Consider the following 13,880-nt stretch of genomic DNA (forward strand, 5'->3'; position numbering starts at 1 on the left):
TATGTAAACTGACTACTTAAAATAAGTCTCATTCAAACTTCAGGACTGTTTAGTGTAAGTTAAATAGCCACTTTGTAAGGAACTTAATGTCTTCCTTAGAAAGTTTAAGTAAGAAGCAGTCTTCAGGAGTGGCGATAGTTTGTTAGGAATATTTAGCAATTCAATAAATATCTTTGAGAAATAATGTTAAATATTTCTAGTAAAATTTGGTTTCAACCTAAAACTGGTAAAATGATAAAATGATTTTGTCCAGCTATGTGATAAGCTATGTCTATAGTAAAAAAAAAAAAAAAAAAAAAAAATCAGATTTTCAGAACCGAAGCAAAGAAATCTAGAGAAGCTTCCACTGTTTGCCGTATGGAGTTTGACTTGCATAATGTTGCTAGTTGGGATTTAAAAAGAAAAAAGTAGTCACTGAAACGGGGAAAAAATTTCATATATAGGAACTGCTGAACTTCTTTAATTTACCGGAAGAAAGAGATAGAACTTGACTCTAATCAAGTAAGGGAAAAATTAGAGAGGAAAAACTTAACATACGGAAATATAATTCCTAGTAACTGAAGCCTGAAGCTTTAGTAATTTAGACTGGAAACAAAGTATGAAAAACAGTAACTAACCTTTGAAACTGTCAGTGGTTTACGGGCGCTTGGCCCAGTTCTGTGACGAATGGGATGGGGGACCCACGGACCCACGCCCCGGGAAAAGGGAAAAAAGGGTAAGGAGATGGGCCTGAGAGCAAAGAACAGCAGCAACAATCTGAGGAGAAACAAACTAATTTACTAAATAAGATATCAGAATGCAAAACAACACACTATAATACAATATAATTACAACTTAAGCTGATCAGTACACCGAGAGAGAATGTCCAAAATCAAGGTAGGCCTTACTCTACTACCGATGATAAGACGGCTGGAGAGCGAGGTGCTGCCAGGATGAGAGATGGGCGGAAAGAGAGGGGACGAGGTCTCATGATATGCAAGTTTTTATCTTTTCCCTTTGGGCGGAAATGGTAACAGAGGAGCAAAGTACCTTGGGGAATGTAGTAGTCCTTCTCTTCTGAGAACCAGGTACATACACTACATGATGTTATGATGTGGAATACCAGTAACCCAAAATCATAAAACCATGATAGAAACTATGGCAGAAAGTTGTGGGTTAATTAAGAGCTAATAAAATTGAGATTGCATGACTTTCTGTAAGACACTCTAACTGTAGTTAAACACAGGTGATTGATCTTAGAATTGGTTAGCTGAAGGAAATACAAGGCCTCTCATTAACAGGAAGCAATTCTGATCAGTTTTATGGATCTGTCTGGCCTGAAACTCAAGACCTTCCAAGCAAAAACTATGAATTTCTAGAGATGCTTTTTCTCAAATTAGATAGCATCTCCAGTCTCCCTGCTTGTCTGCTGCTTCTATCAGCACACACTTGAGTTTGGTAGTGCTTGGCTGAATTTTGCTATATAACAGAGTCTGCAGCTACAGTAAGACAGTTCTCCTCACTAGAAGTTCATTAAAGCTGGTAGAAAATGTAATGTTTTCCACAAAATACACCAAGAATTTTACCAGTTTTGTTCGGAATGATTGGTAAAGTTTCTTTAGCTCTTGTTTGGAATGGCTACTCTTAGGACAGTGTGTTTAAACTTGAGGCTAAAATGAACCATTTCTTTCAGCTGCTCAGCTCCATTAAAGAAGTTTATGTAATGAGTAGAATTCAATTTCTTTAAGGACTGTTTTAGTAAGTTTGATCAGTAGCATGGCAAATAAAAGCTACCAATATGTCAAAAAGATGTAGAACTAAAAAGGAGAGGCAGTGTTCCTCAGTTTTTTCTTCTGGAATTCAAATCCATTAAGTCAGAAGGTGCAAATGAAACTTGTCAGATGCATTGCCGTCATTATCATCTGTATTTGTGCATAGCATTAATCTGCTGTCCATCATGCAGGGCAGAAGATTGGGCCAACAGAAATTGCTTAACAGTAGAGGTGGTGTATGCCTGTGAAGGTGCACACTGACAAAGGTATAATTCCCAAATAGCATTGCAGGCTTGTTATGGCTGGCAGGGGTGTAGCTCTTCTAAAAGGAGCTGGAGAAACTTTTGGGCAGCTATCTGAACATAGCCAGAATGGTGCCTGTGTGGCAATAGGGGCAAATTGACTCATCTTTTATGCCAGTATGAGCATACCTAGGGTGCTTCATCTTGGTTGTCTCTTCAGTTCAAGAAGGACATTGTGAAATTGGACAAGATTTAGCAGGTGGCTTCCAGGATGATTAGAGAACTTGGCCTTTGAAGAATGATTCAAGGACATTTGTAGCAGAGAGAAGAGTTGGAGTGATTTCCTCAGTCATCCAATTTCTAGAAGGTATTTACAGAGGAGAAATTGTCTTAAGTTTCTTTTTCATAAGGATGCATGGTGAGGCAGGAAACTTACATCTGGATGTAAGGAAAAGAAGATGTACTAGATACATTAAACATTGGAATAAGTTCTCCAGAGGAGCGGTGGGACCACCCTAACTGGAAATAGTGAAGGCTCATCTTGGTAGTACCCTGGATGACCTGATAGATAGGCCCTGCTTGTGACAGAAGGTTGCACCAGGTGATTTCTAGAGATCTTTTCCAAACCAGTCTGTTCTATGATGCCATGACGATCTCTGGTTAGATACAGAAAGCTTGGAGGTAAGACAGTAGCAGAGCTGTCTAGAGAAGTCTGATTGTAGTTACTAAATTAGGTAATTAGTAGAATATTTTTCCACATTTCTGAAATTTATACAAAATAAATGTCTACTTGCCTTGCTTTATCTTGGTCCTTTTTATTATTTTGTAATAAAAAGTAAAAATCTACCAATATGAAAAACAAAATTGAGTGTAAAGCAATCAGGATTTTAAGATAAAGTTGTTCTAAATTACGGGCTAAATGAATAATATGTTTGTATTTTTCATATTGTTTGTTTATACTGTAATGTGATGCTGGTAAGTGATAATCCAGCAGAACCAGATTTGTGGAGTTCATACATTTCACATGGCTATTTGCTTTGCTTGATAGATAGTTGAAATGAAGCAGTACTACTCTGTTTGGTCGGCCAGAAAACTTATGCTGCTTCTAAGGTAGAGGAGCAGACAAAGAAATTTGAAACAGAGCATTTGTAAAGCTGAGAAAAATGCTAGAAGGGGAAAAAAGATCTCATAATGGGAAAAATGGTGAGCAGACCTGTAGGGTAGATCCACTGAAGACAGTGGCAGACAGTGCTGCAAAGAATAGGTGCATACACTGTGAGAATTTGGGGCATTTTAGTCTGATACTGAAGTAGCAGGTCTTGATGATAAACTGATGTCTTCGGTAGCCCCACATGCTTATTTCTGTTGTGTATGATTTAACTTGGAATAGCTTCCATCACTGTTAGATATTGCTGTATTTTTGTTAGAAGCAGAATAGACAGACTGGGTGGTGATATTAATTCTTTGTATGTGCACCTTGTGGTAGGAGATGGAGAAAAGAGGTATGTCCACGAAAGCTGGTGGCACCTCTTACCCTTCCCTAGGCTCTTTTTGCGCTCCCTCTCAGGTGAGAGTCTTGAAGAGGATTAAAAATACACACTTTGCTGTGTGCTAGGATCTGGGCTAACATCCTGTGATCATTGCATCTTCAGCTACTTTGTCTGCTGTATTTTCAGGAGTCTTCAATTAATGGCATGTAGCTCTTTTGAAAGTCAAACTGTTAAAAGCAGAGCAGAGTTAGGGAGGGGGAGAAAAAGTGTTTTTAAAGTACCAGACACATACATGTCTAGGCAGCTTTTGATGGTAGCCTAAGCAGAAGTGATTTCCCGGGAATTTTTTAGTCTCTCCCTCTTTGTCTGTAGTGGTCCTGCAAATTACTTTGGTGTCTCTCCTAAGAGAAGGTTATTTTAATAGTCTTAGAGTTTTTCTGTTTTTAGAGGCCTTTTTCCCTTCCCAGCTGGCCCATGGGATTGCTTTAGAGAAGTTGACATTAAAAAAAAATTAAAAATTCTGGCTTTGTCCTCTAACTACTTAGTATGTACAGAGATGAGGCTGTTGAGAGTCAGTATTCTCCACCCCATCTTTCAAGCCAGAATCCTGTTATAACCAGCAGTCTAAGGCAATCATTTTAAAAATTCATCCAAGACAGTTTTTCTATAAACTGTCGCAGGGCAGTTACGAAGTACTGTTGTGCCAATGTTACTTATCCTTGCAATGTACACTGTGAGGAAAATGATTCTGTAATTAAAGACCATTTCATACGCAACTGTTTGCCAAATTCATGTTTCTTCAACATTTCTTTTTGTCCCTATCACTTGATATGTAGCCTTGTGTAGCAGTGGAACAGCACATTACAAATCTTTTACTGCACATAACATTACTACATGCTACATGGACTTTTTTTAAGGCTTTAATTGCAAGGTAGTTCTTCATGAACTTTGATTCCTTGAATTTTCCCTATCCTGTGCTGTGTGTAGAGGATTATTAGTGGCATTTTTGTGGTAGGTGATGGTAGAAGAGGCATGGTGAAATTAATGCCCTGCTCAGCAGTGTAGACTCACACTGAGTGCTGAGCTTGGAGAAATTAGGGAAAGTTCTTCCAAGTTTTAAAACTGGAATCTTGCATTCCTTGATTCTGGGCATTGAAGTAGATTGCTCAGGTTGAACACCCAGAAAATGAAAAAAGTACAAAAAGAGGTTATCTAAGAACATTTTGTTTTACAGGAACTGAGTTGTTTAAGAGCACCTTCACATTCTTCCTTTGAACAGAGTTCTAGGCGCCGTTCTCCTGCTTTCACTGCAGGATTGCTTTTTCTGTCCTCAGAGTTACTTGGATGATTCATTAGACATGACCCGTCTGCCTCAACCAAAGAAGCAGGGTTCTCCACACACCTGAAATATGTGGAAAATCAATGCTTTAGAGAGTATTGTATTAAGCACTTGATGTTGCTGCTGCAGAAAATTCTTAGGTGTTCATTTTGAATCTTCTGCTGGTTAATGATAAAACCATCATGTCAGTCTCTCAGAGGCTGTGCTGAGGCTGTGCTTCCTGTTTTTGTATCATTTTAACATGTTTATTTGATCATATCTACAGGCATATGCTTGAAAGTCATTTCCAACATTTCAAGGAAGTTAAACTAAAATAATTAAAATTTCAGCACATGGAGTTAAGTTTAATTCGCCCCTTGTAAACAACCATGTTGCTTGACATGATTGGGGCATTAATGAATATAGCTCATAGTAAAATGCTTATTGAGCTTAAGGGGTAAATAACATTAGAAGGAAGATGCTGTGCAAATAAATCAACCTCTAGTGGCAGCTGTGGTCGTGTACTTTGTCAGCAAATCCTACCACCATTCGGCAGAATGTGAGGATGTACAGAGATTCAGGGACTTTGGGATTCTTGCCAGTTTCTTTGTACTCAAGTGGTAAATGATCCTGCTCTTCCAGCATTTATTACTCTCCTCCTGTGTGCCTTCCCTCTGGCTTTTTGCAACTGTATGGAGCATACTCTAGGCAAATAGGTAAATTTTCTGGAAATTCTGATAAGTGTTAGTAAGTCTGTAATAAATGTGTGTAAACAGCAAATTTTACTTGGGCAGATCTGGGCAGGCACTAAGGGGAGCAGGAAGAGGCATGTGCTGCATGCTAAGCTGATCTTTTGGCAAAGTTTCTGATATCTGCAACGTGGAGATGCCATAGCTGCTTATTAACAGCAAAACTGAGTAAAAGATACTGGCTCTGAACCTTCTTCGTATACAAGATGTTGACGTTTTAGCTGAACTCACAATCTAAAGCAGACTGGAAGTAATTGTGTTTCAGAGCTAAACTGTAAACCTGTAAGAAAATAAGGTCTTTATAAGTGGAGGAAAGTGAAGTATAACATTAATTAAATCAGTGTTATTGATGTTGAATGTCATGTCCTAAAAACAGGAATAGATAAAATATAATTAGACAAACAAACAAAAAATCAACCATAGATTACAGTATGTATGTTGTGCTTTGTCTGAGCCGATACACAGAAAGAACTAGGAACCCAGCTGTCATCCAGACATCTATTTGAAATAAAACTGGGTCTTAGTCAGCAGAAACACTGCACAAGCCTAACCCTTACTTGTCCTTTGCTTGGCATGTCAGTTTACAAAAAACAAAACTAATTCAACTGTTTTCTAATAAAGCATTGTAACCAGGCATTCTCATGACTCAGATAATCTAGATAGATTCGTGCTGCCTGAAAGTCCCAGTGTTTTCTTCTGTGCTGCACATGCAATGGGTTAGCATTACAATTATTTGTGGCCTTTATTTGGAATACTTGTACCACAAAACATTGACTTTATTTCAACTATTGCTAATGTAGGGCAAAATCTTATACAAAGTTTTTTTGCTGCATTTCTAGCTGGATTTGCATCACGAAAAAAAAATTTGAAGTCTGTAAAAATCTGCTTGTTTGCATTTGTTTCGGAGTCAGAATACAGTAGTGTGTACTTCGATACTGCTCATTTTCAAATCAAGCACTATCAAGGTCCAAGTTTCCAGTACTACTCCACAAAAAAAGAACATGAAGTATGTATACATATTAACATAAGTGTGCAAATGTCTATTTTTTGTTTTTAAACTCAGTGATCATTTGTGAACCCACCAGTTCTGCAGATGTTTTAATAGGTGTCTGGTGAAAATGCAGCCTTCCTGTCCTGTATGAAGCCACAATATTTAGGATGTCACATTATTTGCAGTATTGCTAGGCATTGAGTTTGAGGAATACGTGTAATATATTTTCTGATAGAATATTTGAAGTTTGATTGCAAAAGCAAGATACCCAGAAAACAGTGTAAGTTCTCGTGGAAATAATAACTGTTGTCTTCGGGTCATACCTACTGGAACAAACAAGTAAAAGGTGTTTTATGAAGAGTCATCTAAGTAATTGCATAGAATAATGCATTTAAAATAATCTGTTTATTGTGAGAGAATTGATGAGTGAAGTTTGTAAATTCTGTGGAGTGGTTAATGTATGGAGCTCAAGATCACTGTGGCTTAAAAATGATGCCTAAACTGCAGTTCCTGCTTTTGCCTGTCAGGAAGTATTCCGGGAGCTCTGTAATGTTCCCACTGTTTGATTCTGGACAGTCAGACTCCAGTTCATTCAACATCTATTTGTGAAAGAAAGGAAATCCAACCCTCTCATCTAATTTCTTCTGTTTGTCATTTAAAGAAGTATCAGTGAGGGTTTCAATGGAATGCTCTATTCATGCAAACTATACATAAAATTCTGCATGCTTGTTTCATCCTCATTCTAATATCAAGTCCTCCCTCCAGTGGCTGCTGTAACAGTTTTTTACTTTGTCAAAAAGAACTGGAAATTCTTTCAAAGTTAAATTGGGGTTTATTTATCTGTATTTGCTGCTTCTAAATTTAATAGAGAGCCTGTAAGTTGTCTGGTCTTTCCTCAGTGGCCAGGTCTGCATCAGTTACCAGGTAGATATTGTAGGAACAAAAATGGCAGAAATTCTTCGTCACTGCCTTGATTTTTCAGAGTAATTGGTGGGGATTATTTTATGAAGGTAAATCTGTTTAGATAAATTCTGTGTTTCTTAATTTGGGCAATAATAAGTCTTTAAACGCATTTATGTGACTTGTGCCTGCATTAACTGAACTATTTTCAATTTTGAATTTTCAGATGTCATGTAGGGAGGACTACCCAAGAATAATTTTCATCTGGCATATCACAAGTCAATATCGCTGTCATTTTCTGGCAATTTCAGTAACTGTAATTGGAATGGTTTTCTTTGTTTTCTAATGTGATTAACTAGAATGTACATGTTTTTATGCTGCGAACATACAGACTGATGATGAGCAAGATCTTCTATTTGGTCATCTCGTCAGTGAACTACTTGGAAGCATCTGAGAAAAATATTTCCAAAAAATCCACACATGGAAGTCAGCATTTCAATCATTTTAATATTTGTATTGAATATGTTATATGCCAGAAAACAGAAAAACTGTATCTGTAGTTTTTGCTGTCCCTTTTGTTGGTTACTTCTGTTGTCAGTGCTGTTGTGATTTAAGTGTTAGCTACAAGATGGCCATTTTAACTTGATCATGTGGTGTTGCACCATGTTTTTTTAAAAAGTGCACAATCAAAGTAGAAATTTCCTTGTGGAATTATGTTTATAAAGACTTTGGACAGCGCACTGTCATTTCGCAGCAGCTTAGTTGGAACCACAAAGGAAGGCATCAAAGTCTAACCTAGGCCAAACTTTTAGAATAGATTATTGGACTGTCTTGAACAACAACTTTAGAAAAAAATCTCCTTAGTTAATAACTATCAGTTCCCTATGCTATTTTTTTCTTAATCTACAAGAAAACATTTCATGTAATATTTCTCTATTTTAATGCAATAATTTGTGTAAAGAAAATAAAAAAAATATTCACATTCTCATCCCCTGCCACCCTGTGTCCTTACCAAGCTTTATTTATTATTATTTTTTTCTGCTATTCTTACAATCAACTACTTAAAAACCATTTTGGAATTCTTTCTCTATGGCTACAACTCTTAGGGAGCCAGTAGTACAGTGGGTAAATCCTATTTCTCTTTGTTTAAAAGTTGCAAGTTGCTACAGAGATGCTGTTCCTGCAGATTTGCCCCTGATTAAGTATATATTGTGGAGAAGAGTTAAACAAATTGATCATGACTGACAGATGAAACAACTAAAAGGATGAAGGAAAAAAGAACTCAATACCTAGAAGTCTTTTTAATGAAAAGGAAGAAGCGATGATTGTGATTTGGTAGTTTGCTCCCTTGGTGTCAGATTCAAGATGAAAGAGATTGCAGAGTTGAATGTCTGGATTGACTTCTGTGCAATAGGAAAAAATTGAGACATATATTTTGCATGGAAATTGTCACCTGGACTGTTCCTGGACATTTACTGTATGAATTTCAGTGCAGATAATGGTTTAAAACTATGTACTCCTTATTGTAGTCTTAGTAAAAGTGAAAACTGTATGATAGAGTAAGAATAATTAAATCTAGGTAATTGAAGAATAAAAATGTGAAGAGATTTTGGAAGTTCTGTTAATTATGTTTGGTTTTGTTTGTATCTTCTGTGGTGGCCCTTCAAGTGTAGTGCTTCTCCAAAAGGCTAATCATTTACTGATGTTATGTTAGACTCGCAAAAAATGACTGTTGAATAGGTTGATGTTCCTTCAGCATTAGGGAGAAGTTAGTATTTATTCTTGTGAATTCGAATCTTTGACCCAACATGATAGAGGAATTTGTGTTATACTACACTGTGAAACATCTTAATCTGTGATAGTGTGATGAGTCTTTACTCATACTGGACTCATGATGAGTCCAGTATAAGTTTTGAAGAAGAGGAAGTAATCCATTTAAATTTACTCTGTATTTAGGGTCTTATGCTCAAGGAAGTTTTGTTTTTGAATCAAGTTCTGTATTATCTGCAGTTCTGTTTATATATGTGTTAGCAAATAAGATTTCTTGAAGTTGAAGTTCAACTTGTTAATTTCTAACTTGTTGATTTTCAGATTGTCATTTGAAGATAGATGCACTTTTATTTTAATATTTTAAATCTGCTGAAAGTTTGGGTAATGATGGCTCAACTCCAGCAAGGAGTCCCTGATGAAAAAGAAAAGACTACTGCATTAAAGGGTATGAATATTTTTGCCTTCTTTTCATGTATACAGAATTTTCTGAAACAGTTATTAAGGAAAGTACTTTCATCTAGCTATGGATTAGAATCTTGGAGTTGCAGTACTGGACGAGACGATTAGTCTGTGTGTGATAGTGTCCATTATCAATAGTTTTGTAAGATCATTTTAAAAATAGTGGTCTGTGGTAAGCAGTAACAGAGTAAGAAATCCATTAATTTTATAATTTTCATAATTATCTTTTGGTGATTTTGTGATCTTATTTTCTGGAAGGCATAATGTAACTTTTGTGCCACTTATGTTTTAGAATTAACTATCCGTATTACAGCTTTTAAAAATCTCTTTAACTTTAGTATGTTAGCAGGGAAACCATTTTCAGGACATCCATATCTGTATTGATTTTAAATAATTTTCTTTGTATTTTATGTTTCGGAAAAAAATCACACAATACAGATCTAAGTGATTTAGGGGAGTGTTTCTTAATTTAAAATTGTGTATTTGAGAAAGGTTTGGTGAAAACTTGTGTTGTGCTTTATTCAAATCTGTACTAATTCTGTTGAATATATGCTCAGGAAATTTTACTTAATGTTTGGAAAAGTAAAAACCCCCATTTTAAACTTGACATTAATTTGATGTATGTTAAGGATTATTATGCAAGAATCAGAGAATGGCTTAGGTTGGAGGAGACCTTAAGTATAATCTAGTTCCAGCTCCCTGCTGTGGACAGGGCTGCCAGCTGTTATATCTGGCTACCCAGGATCCCATCCGATCTGGCCTTGAACATCTCCAGGGACAAGGCATCTACAGCTTCTCTGGGCAGCCTGTGCCAGTGTGTCACCACATTCTGAGTAAAAAAATTTCCACCTAACATAAATCCCCTCTCTTTTAGTTTGAAGCTATTCCCCTTTGTCCTATCACATGCCAAAAGTCAGTCCCCCTCCTGCTTGTAAGCTTCCTTCAAGTACTGGAAGACCGCAGCGAGGTCTCCCCAGAGCCTTCTCTTCTCAAAGCCAAACAAGCCCATCTCCCGCAGCCTTTCCTTATAGGAGAGGTGCTCCAGTCCTTTGATTATCTCTGTGGCCCTCCTCTGGACTCACTCCGACAGATCCATTTCTTTATTTTGCTGGGGGCCCAAGCCTTGGACACACTAGTCCAGATGGGGCCTCACACGAAAAGAGTAGGGGTGAAGACTCAATTCCCTTGCCCTGTGGCCACCCCTGTTTTGATGCAGCCCAGGATGCAGTTGGCCTTCCAGGCTGCAAGTGCTCACTGCTGGCTCATGGTCATCTTTTTGTTCACCACAATCCCAAGTCCTTCTCCAGAGGGCTGTTCTCAATGAGTTCTTCTCCCAGTTTGTATTAGTATCTGGGATTGCCTTGACCCAAGTGCAACACCTTGCATTTGGCCTTGTTAAAGCTCATTAGATTCTTGTATGCCCACTTTTCCAGCATGTCCAAGTCCCTGTGGATAACGGCTTTCCCTCCTACTATGTCAGCTGCTCCACTCAGCTTGGTGTCATCAGCAAACTTGCTGAGAGTACACTCAATCTTACTGTCTGTGTCACTGTTAAAGGTATTGAAAAGAGCTGGTCCCAGGACATACCCCTGGGGGACACCACTCATGACTGCCCTCCATCTGGACATACAGCCATTGACATCAACCCTCTGGCTATGACCATCCAACCAATTCTTTATGTAGCTAATAGTCCAGCCTTCAAATCCATGTCTCTCCAATTTAGAGATAAGGGTATGGTGTGGAACTGTGCCAAAGTCCTTGCACTAGTACAGGTAGACAGTGTCTTTTGCCTTTCCTACATCCATTGATGCCATAATTCCTTCCTAGAAGGCTACCAGATTGATCAGGCATGATCTGCGTTTGGTGAAGCCATGCTGGCTGTCTTGGATCACCTCCACATGTAGCAAGTGCCTTAAGAAATGAATAATAATTAAAATTTTAAACTTAGTGGGAGGGTGTGATTTTCTTCATGTGATCTGGTAAACTCCTATTAAGCTATAGAAAGAGCCCTGCAAATAACTCAAATTTGAGCTCTGGTGAACCAGCCTGTAATTGAGTTTGAGAGTGCAAGAATGATTGATCAGGTCTCAAAAGAATCTTAAGAATTTCCTAGCACTCTTTAGCTAGTTGTAAGGTGAAAAATTAGACAGTAAAGTGAGTGTTTAGGTGTTTGGAGCACAGGCCAATTGAAGCTTTCCTGTGAGACTCAGATTGAAGTTGTAAATCATGAGCTGCTTTAAATACTGAAGATAAGCTTCATGTACTTGATTTGTAAGGGCTGCTCTAAAAGTAATGCCTCGTATTTTATTATGTTGGCCCATGATATCAGAGGTGGATGTTGGTGGTATGACAGTAGGGGTTGAACCTTCCCACTGATATTCTGTCATGTTTTGTTGCCATGTGACAGATGGCAGCAGAAGGGCAATCTGACAGAGTGGTGTCTGACATTGAAGGGCATATGAAGCAAAGGAGTGTCACTGAATACCTCCATGCTGGAAAAAATAGCACTCATTGACATTCATTAACATTTGCTGAATGTTGATGGAGACCAAATAGTGGATGTGAGCACAGTGAGGTGGCAGACGGTGTGTTTCAGCAGCAGCAGCAGTAACATGAAAGACAAGTGATGTTCCTGTTGGCCATGCACAACTCTCACACCATGAAATGAAGCTTGATCAACTCATCCACACAAGTCAGTGGACTATAAGCAGGGAACTTTGTACAGAGCTGAGTATTGGCTTCAGTTGATTGGAAACAGTGGAATATTGCAAAGTTTGCACCAAGTGGGTCCCATGAATGCTCACACAAGAACAGAAAGAACACAGCATGCAAGTTTGTCAGCAGCTGTTGAACCTAGACAAGGCTGAAGGTGACAGGTTCCCAGAACACATCATTGCCAGTGTCAAGATGCAATACTGACTAAGATAAAGGCTTGAACTTCCAGAGTCAGACCTGAGAAGAAGACAACCTCTCTCTTCCAATACAATCATGTAAGGCCCTGTACCAATTTGAAGACTGTGGAGCACACTGCCAATTTGGGCTGGACAAACCCACCACACCCACTGTGTAGGACAGATATTGCACCTTCTGACTTCTGTCTGTTTGGGCTAGTGAAAGACAGACTGCGTGGACAACCTTTTGCTATCAATGACGCTGCTGTATCAGCTGTGAAACAGTGAGTCACCTTCACTGCTGCAGATTTTTATGTGTGGCTTGCAGGCTCTTGTTCATTGCTGGCAAAAATGCGTAGCTAGTGGTGATGACTATGTTGAAAAACGTGTTTTGTAGCTGATAATTTTCCCTTATCAAATAGTGTTATTGTGCTCTTTGTATCTGTTGTAGTTTCCATGAAGGTAGATAGGAGACATTACTTTTCAGAGCAACGTATGTAGTATTGCCCTTGCTACTCAAGAGGTGAGGTTTTTTTATAATAACTGATACTTCACTGTAAACATGTTTCCAGCAAGAAGGCTTGAAAATTCTGATACATTTAAATTGTATAGATATGCCTGGAGTCTCTTCACTGCGGAAAGATGAAGTGCTAATGACTGTTTTGGCTACCTTTACACTGTGAAAATACAGAAACAGAAAAAGAAACGGAGTGCTTTTTGTGCCCTATAGCAAAAAAAACCTCTTTGATAAAGTTTTTTTTTCTTCTCTGTCATTTTGTTATTTGGTTGAGAACAAAAGCAGATTGCTACGAACTTTCAGAGGACAATCCAAAAGAACAAGCTCAAGATTGATTATGTAAATGGAATGTCATGGGACTTCCTGTCCCATGATAGATTTAATGAAACGTTTGATGAAAAAGTGAGCTATGGTTTTAAAAAGCCACATTTGGAAATCTCCTAGACAACTTCCAATTGCTTATAGCTATTTAGATATCACAGTGGTGCTTAGATACCACAGTATGAGTTTGAGAAATGTTGGACTTACAAGCCTGCCTTAGGAAGGAGCTGGAAACAGTTATGTGGAGGCTGGAATGAATGTCAGAGCACCTGAAGACAGTTCCTTGGCTTATTCACTTAGAATTCAAGAATTTTCAAAATTCAAGGTAATTTTCATAGAATCATAGAATGGCTTGAGTTGAAAGGGACATTATAGCACATCCGGTTCCAGCATTCATGCTGTGGGCAGGGCTGCCCCCCCACCAGCTGAGGCTGCCCAGGGCACCATCCAACCTGGCCTTGAGCGCCTCCAGGGATGGGGC

The 13,880-nt window shown here is 38.3% G+C and overlaps 1 protein-coding gene across 4 annotated transcripts in view; it reads left to right on the forward strand.

The window, feature by feature from the left end:
* Nucleotides 1-13,880, forward strand: part of FAM172A (family with sequence similarity 172 member A) — a 266,705-nt gene that overhangs the window by 11,796 nt on the left and 241,029 nt on the right. For 2 of the 4 annotated variants that reach the window (XM_021379622.1, XM_021379623.1), the window contains exon 2: nt 9,533-9,656. The exons of 1 other annotated variant lie outside the window; for it this stretch is intronic. In XM_021379622.1, the coding sequence (XP_021235297.1) occupies nt 9,551-9,656 (106 nt within the window). In that variant the 5' untranslated portion in view covers nt 9,533-9,550. Of the gene's footprint in view, nt 1-9,532; nt 9,657-12,183; nt 12,846-13,880 lie in introns of those variants that run through there. One more of the 4 variants, XM_021379626.1, reaches the window with a different exon arrangement.

The sequence above is a fragment of the Numida meleagris genome, chromosome Z, assembly GCF_002078875.1.
Source record: "Numida meleagris isolate 19003 breed g44 Domestic line chromosome Z, NumMel1.0, whole genome shotgun sequence".
NCBI lineage: Eukaryota > Metazoa > Chordata > Aves > Galliformes > Numididae > Numida > Numida meleagris.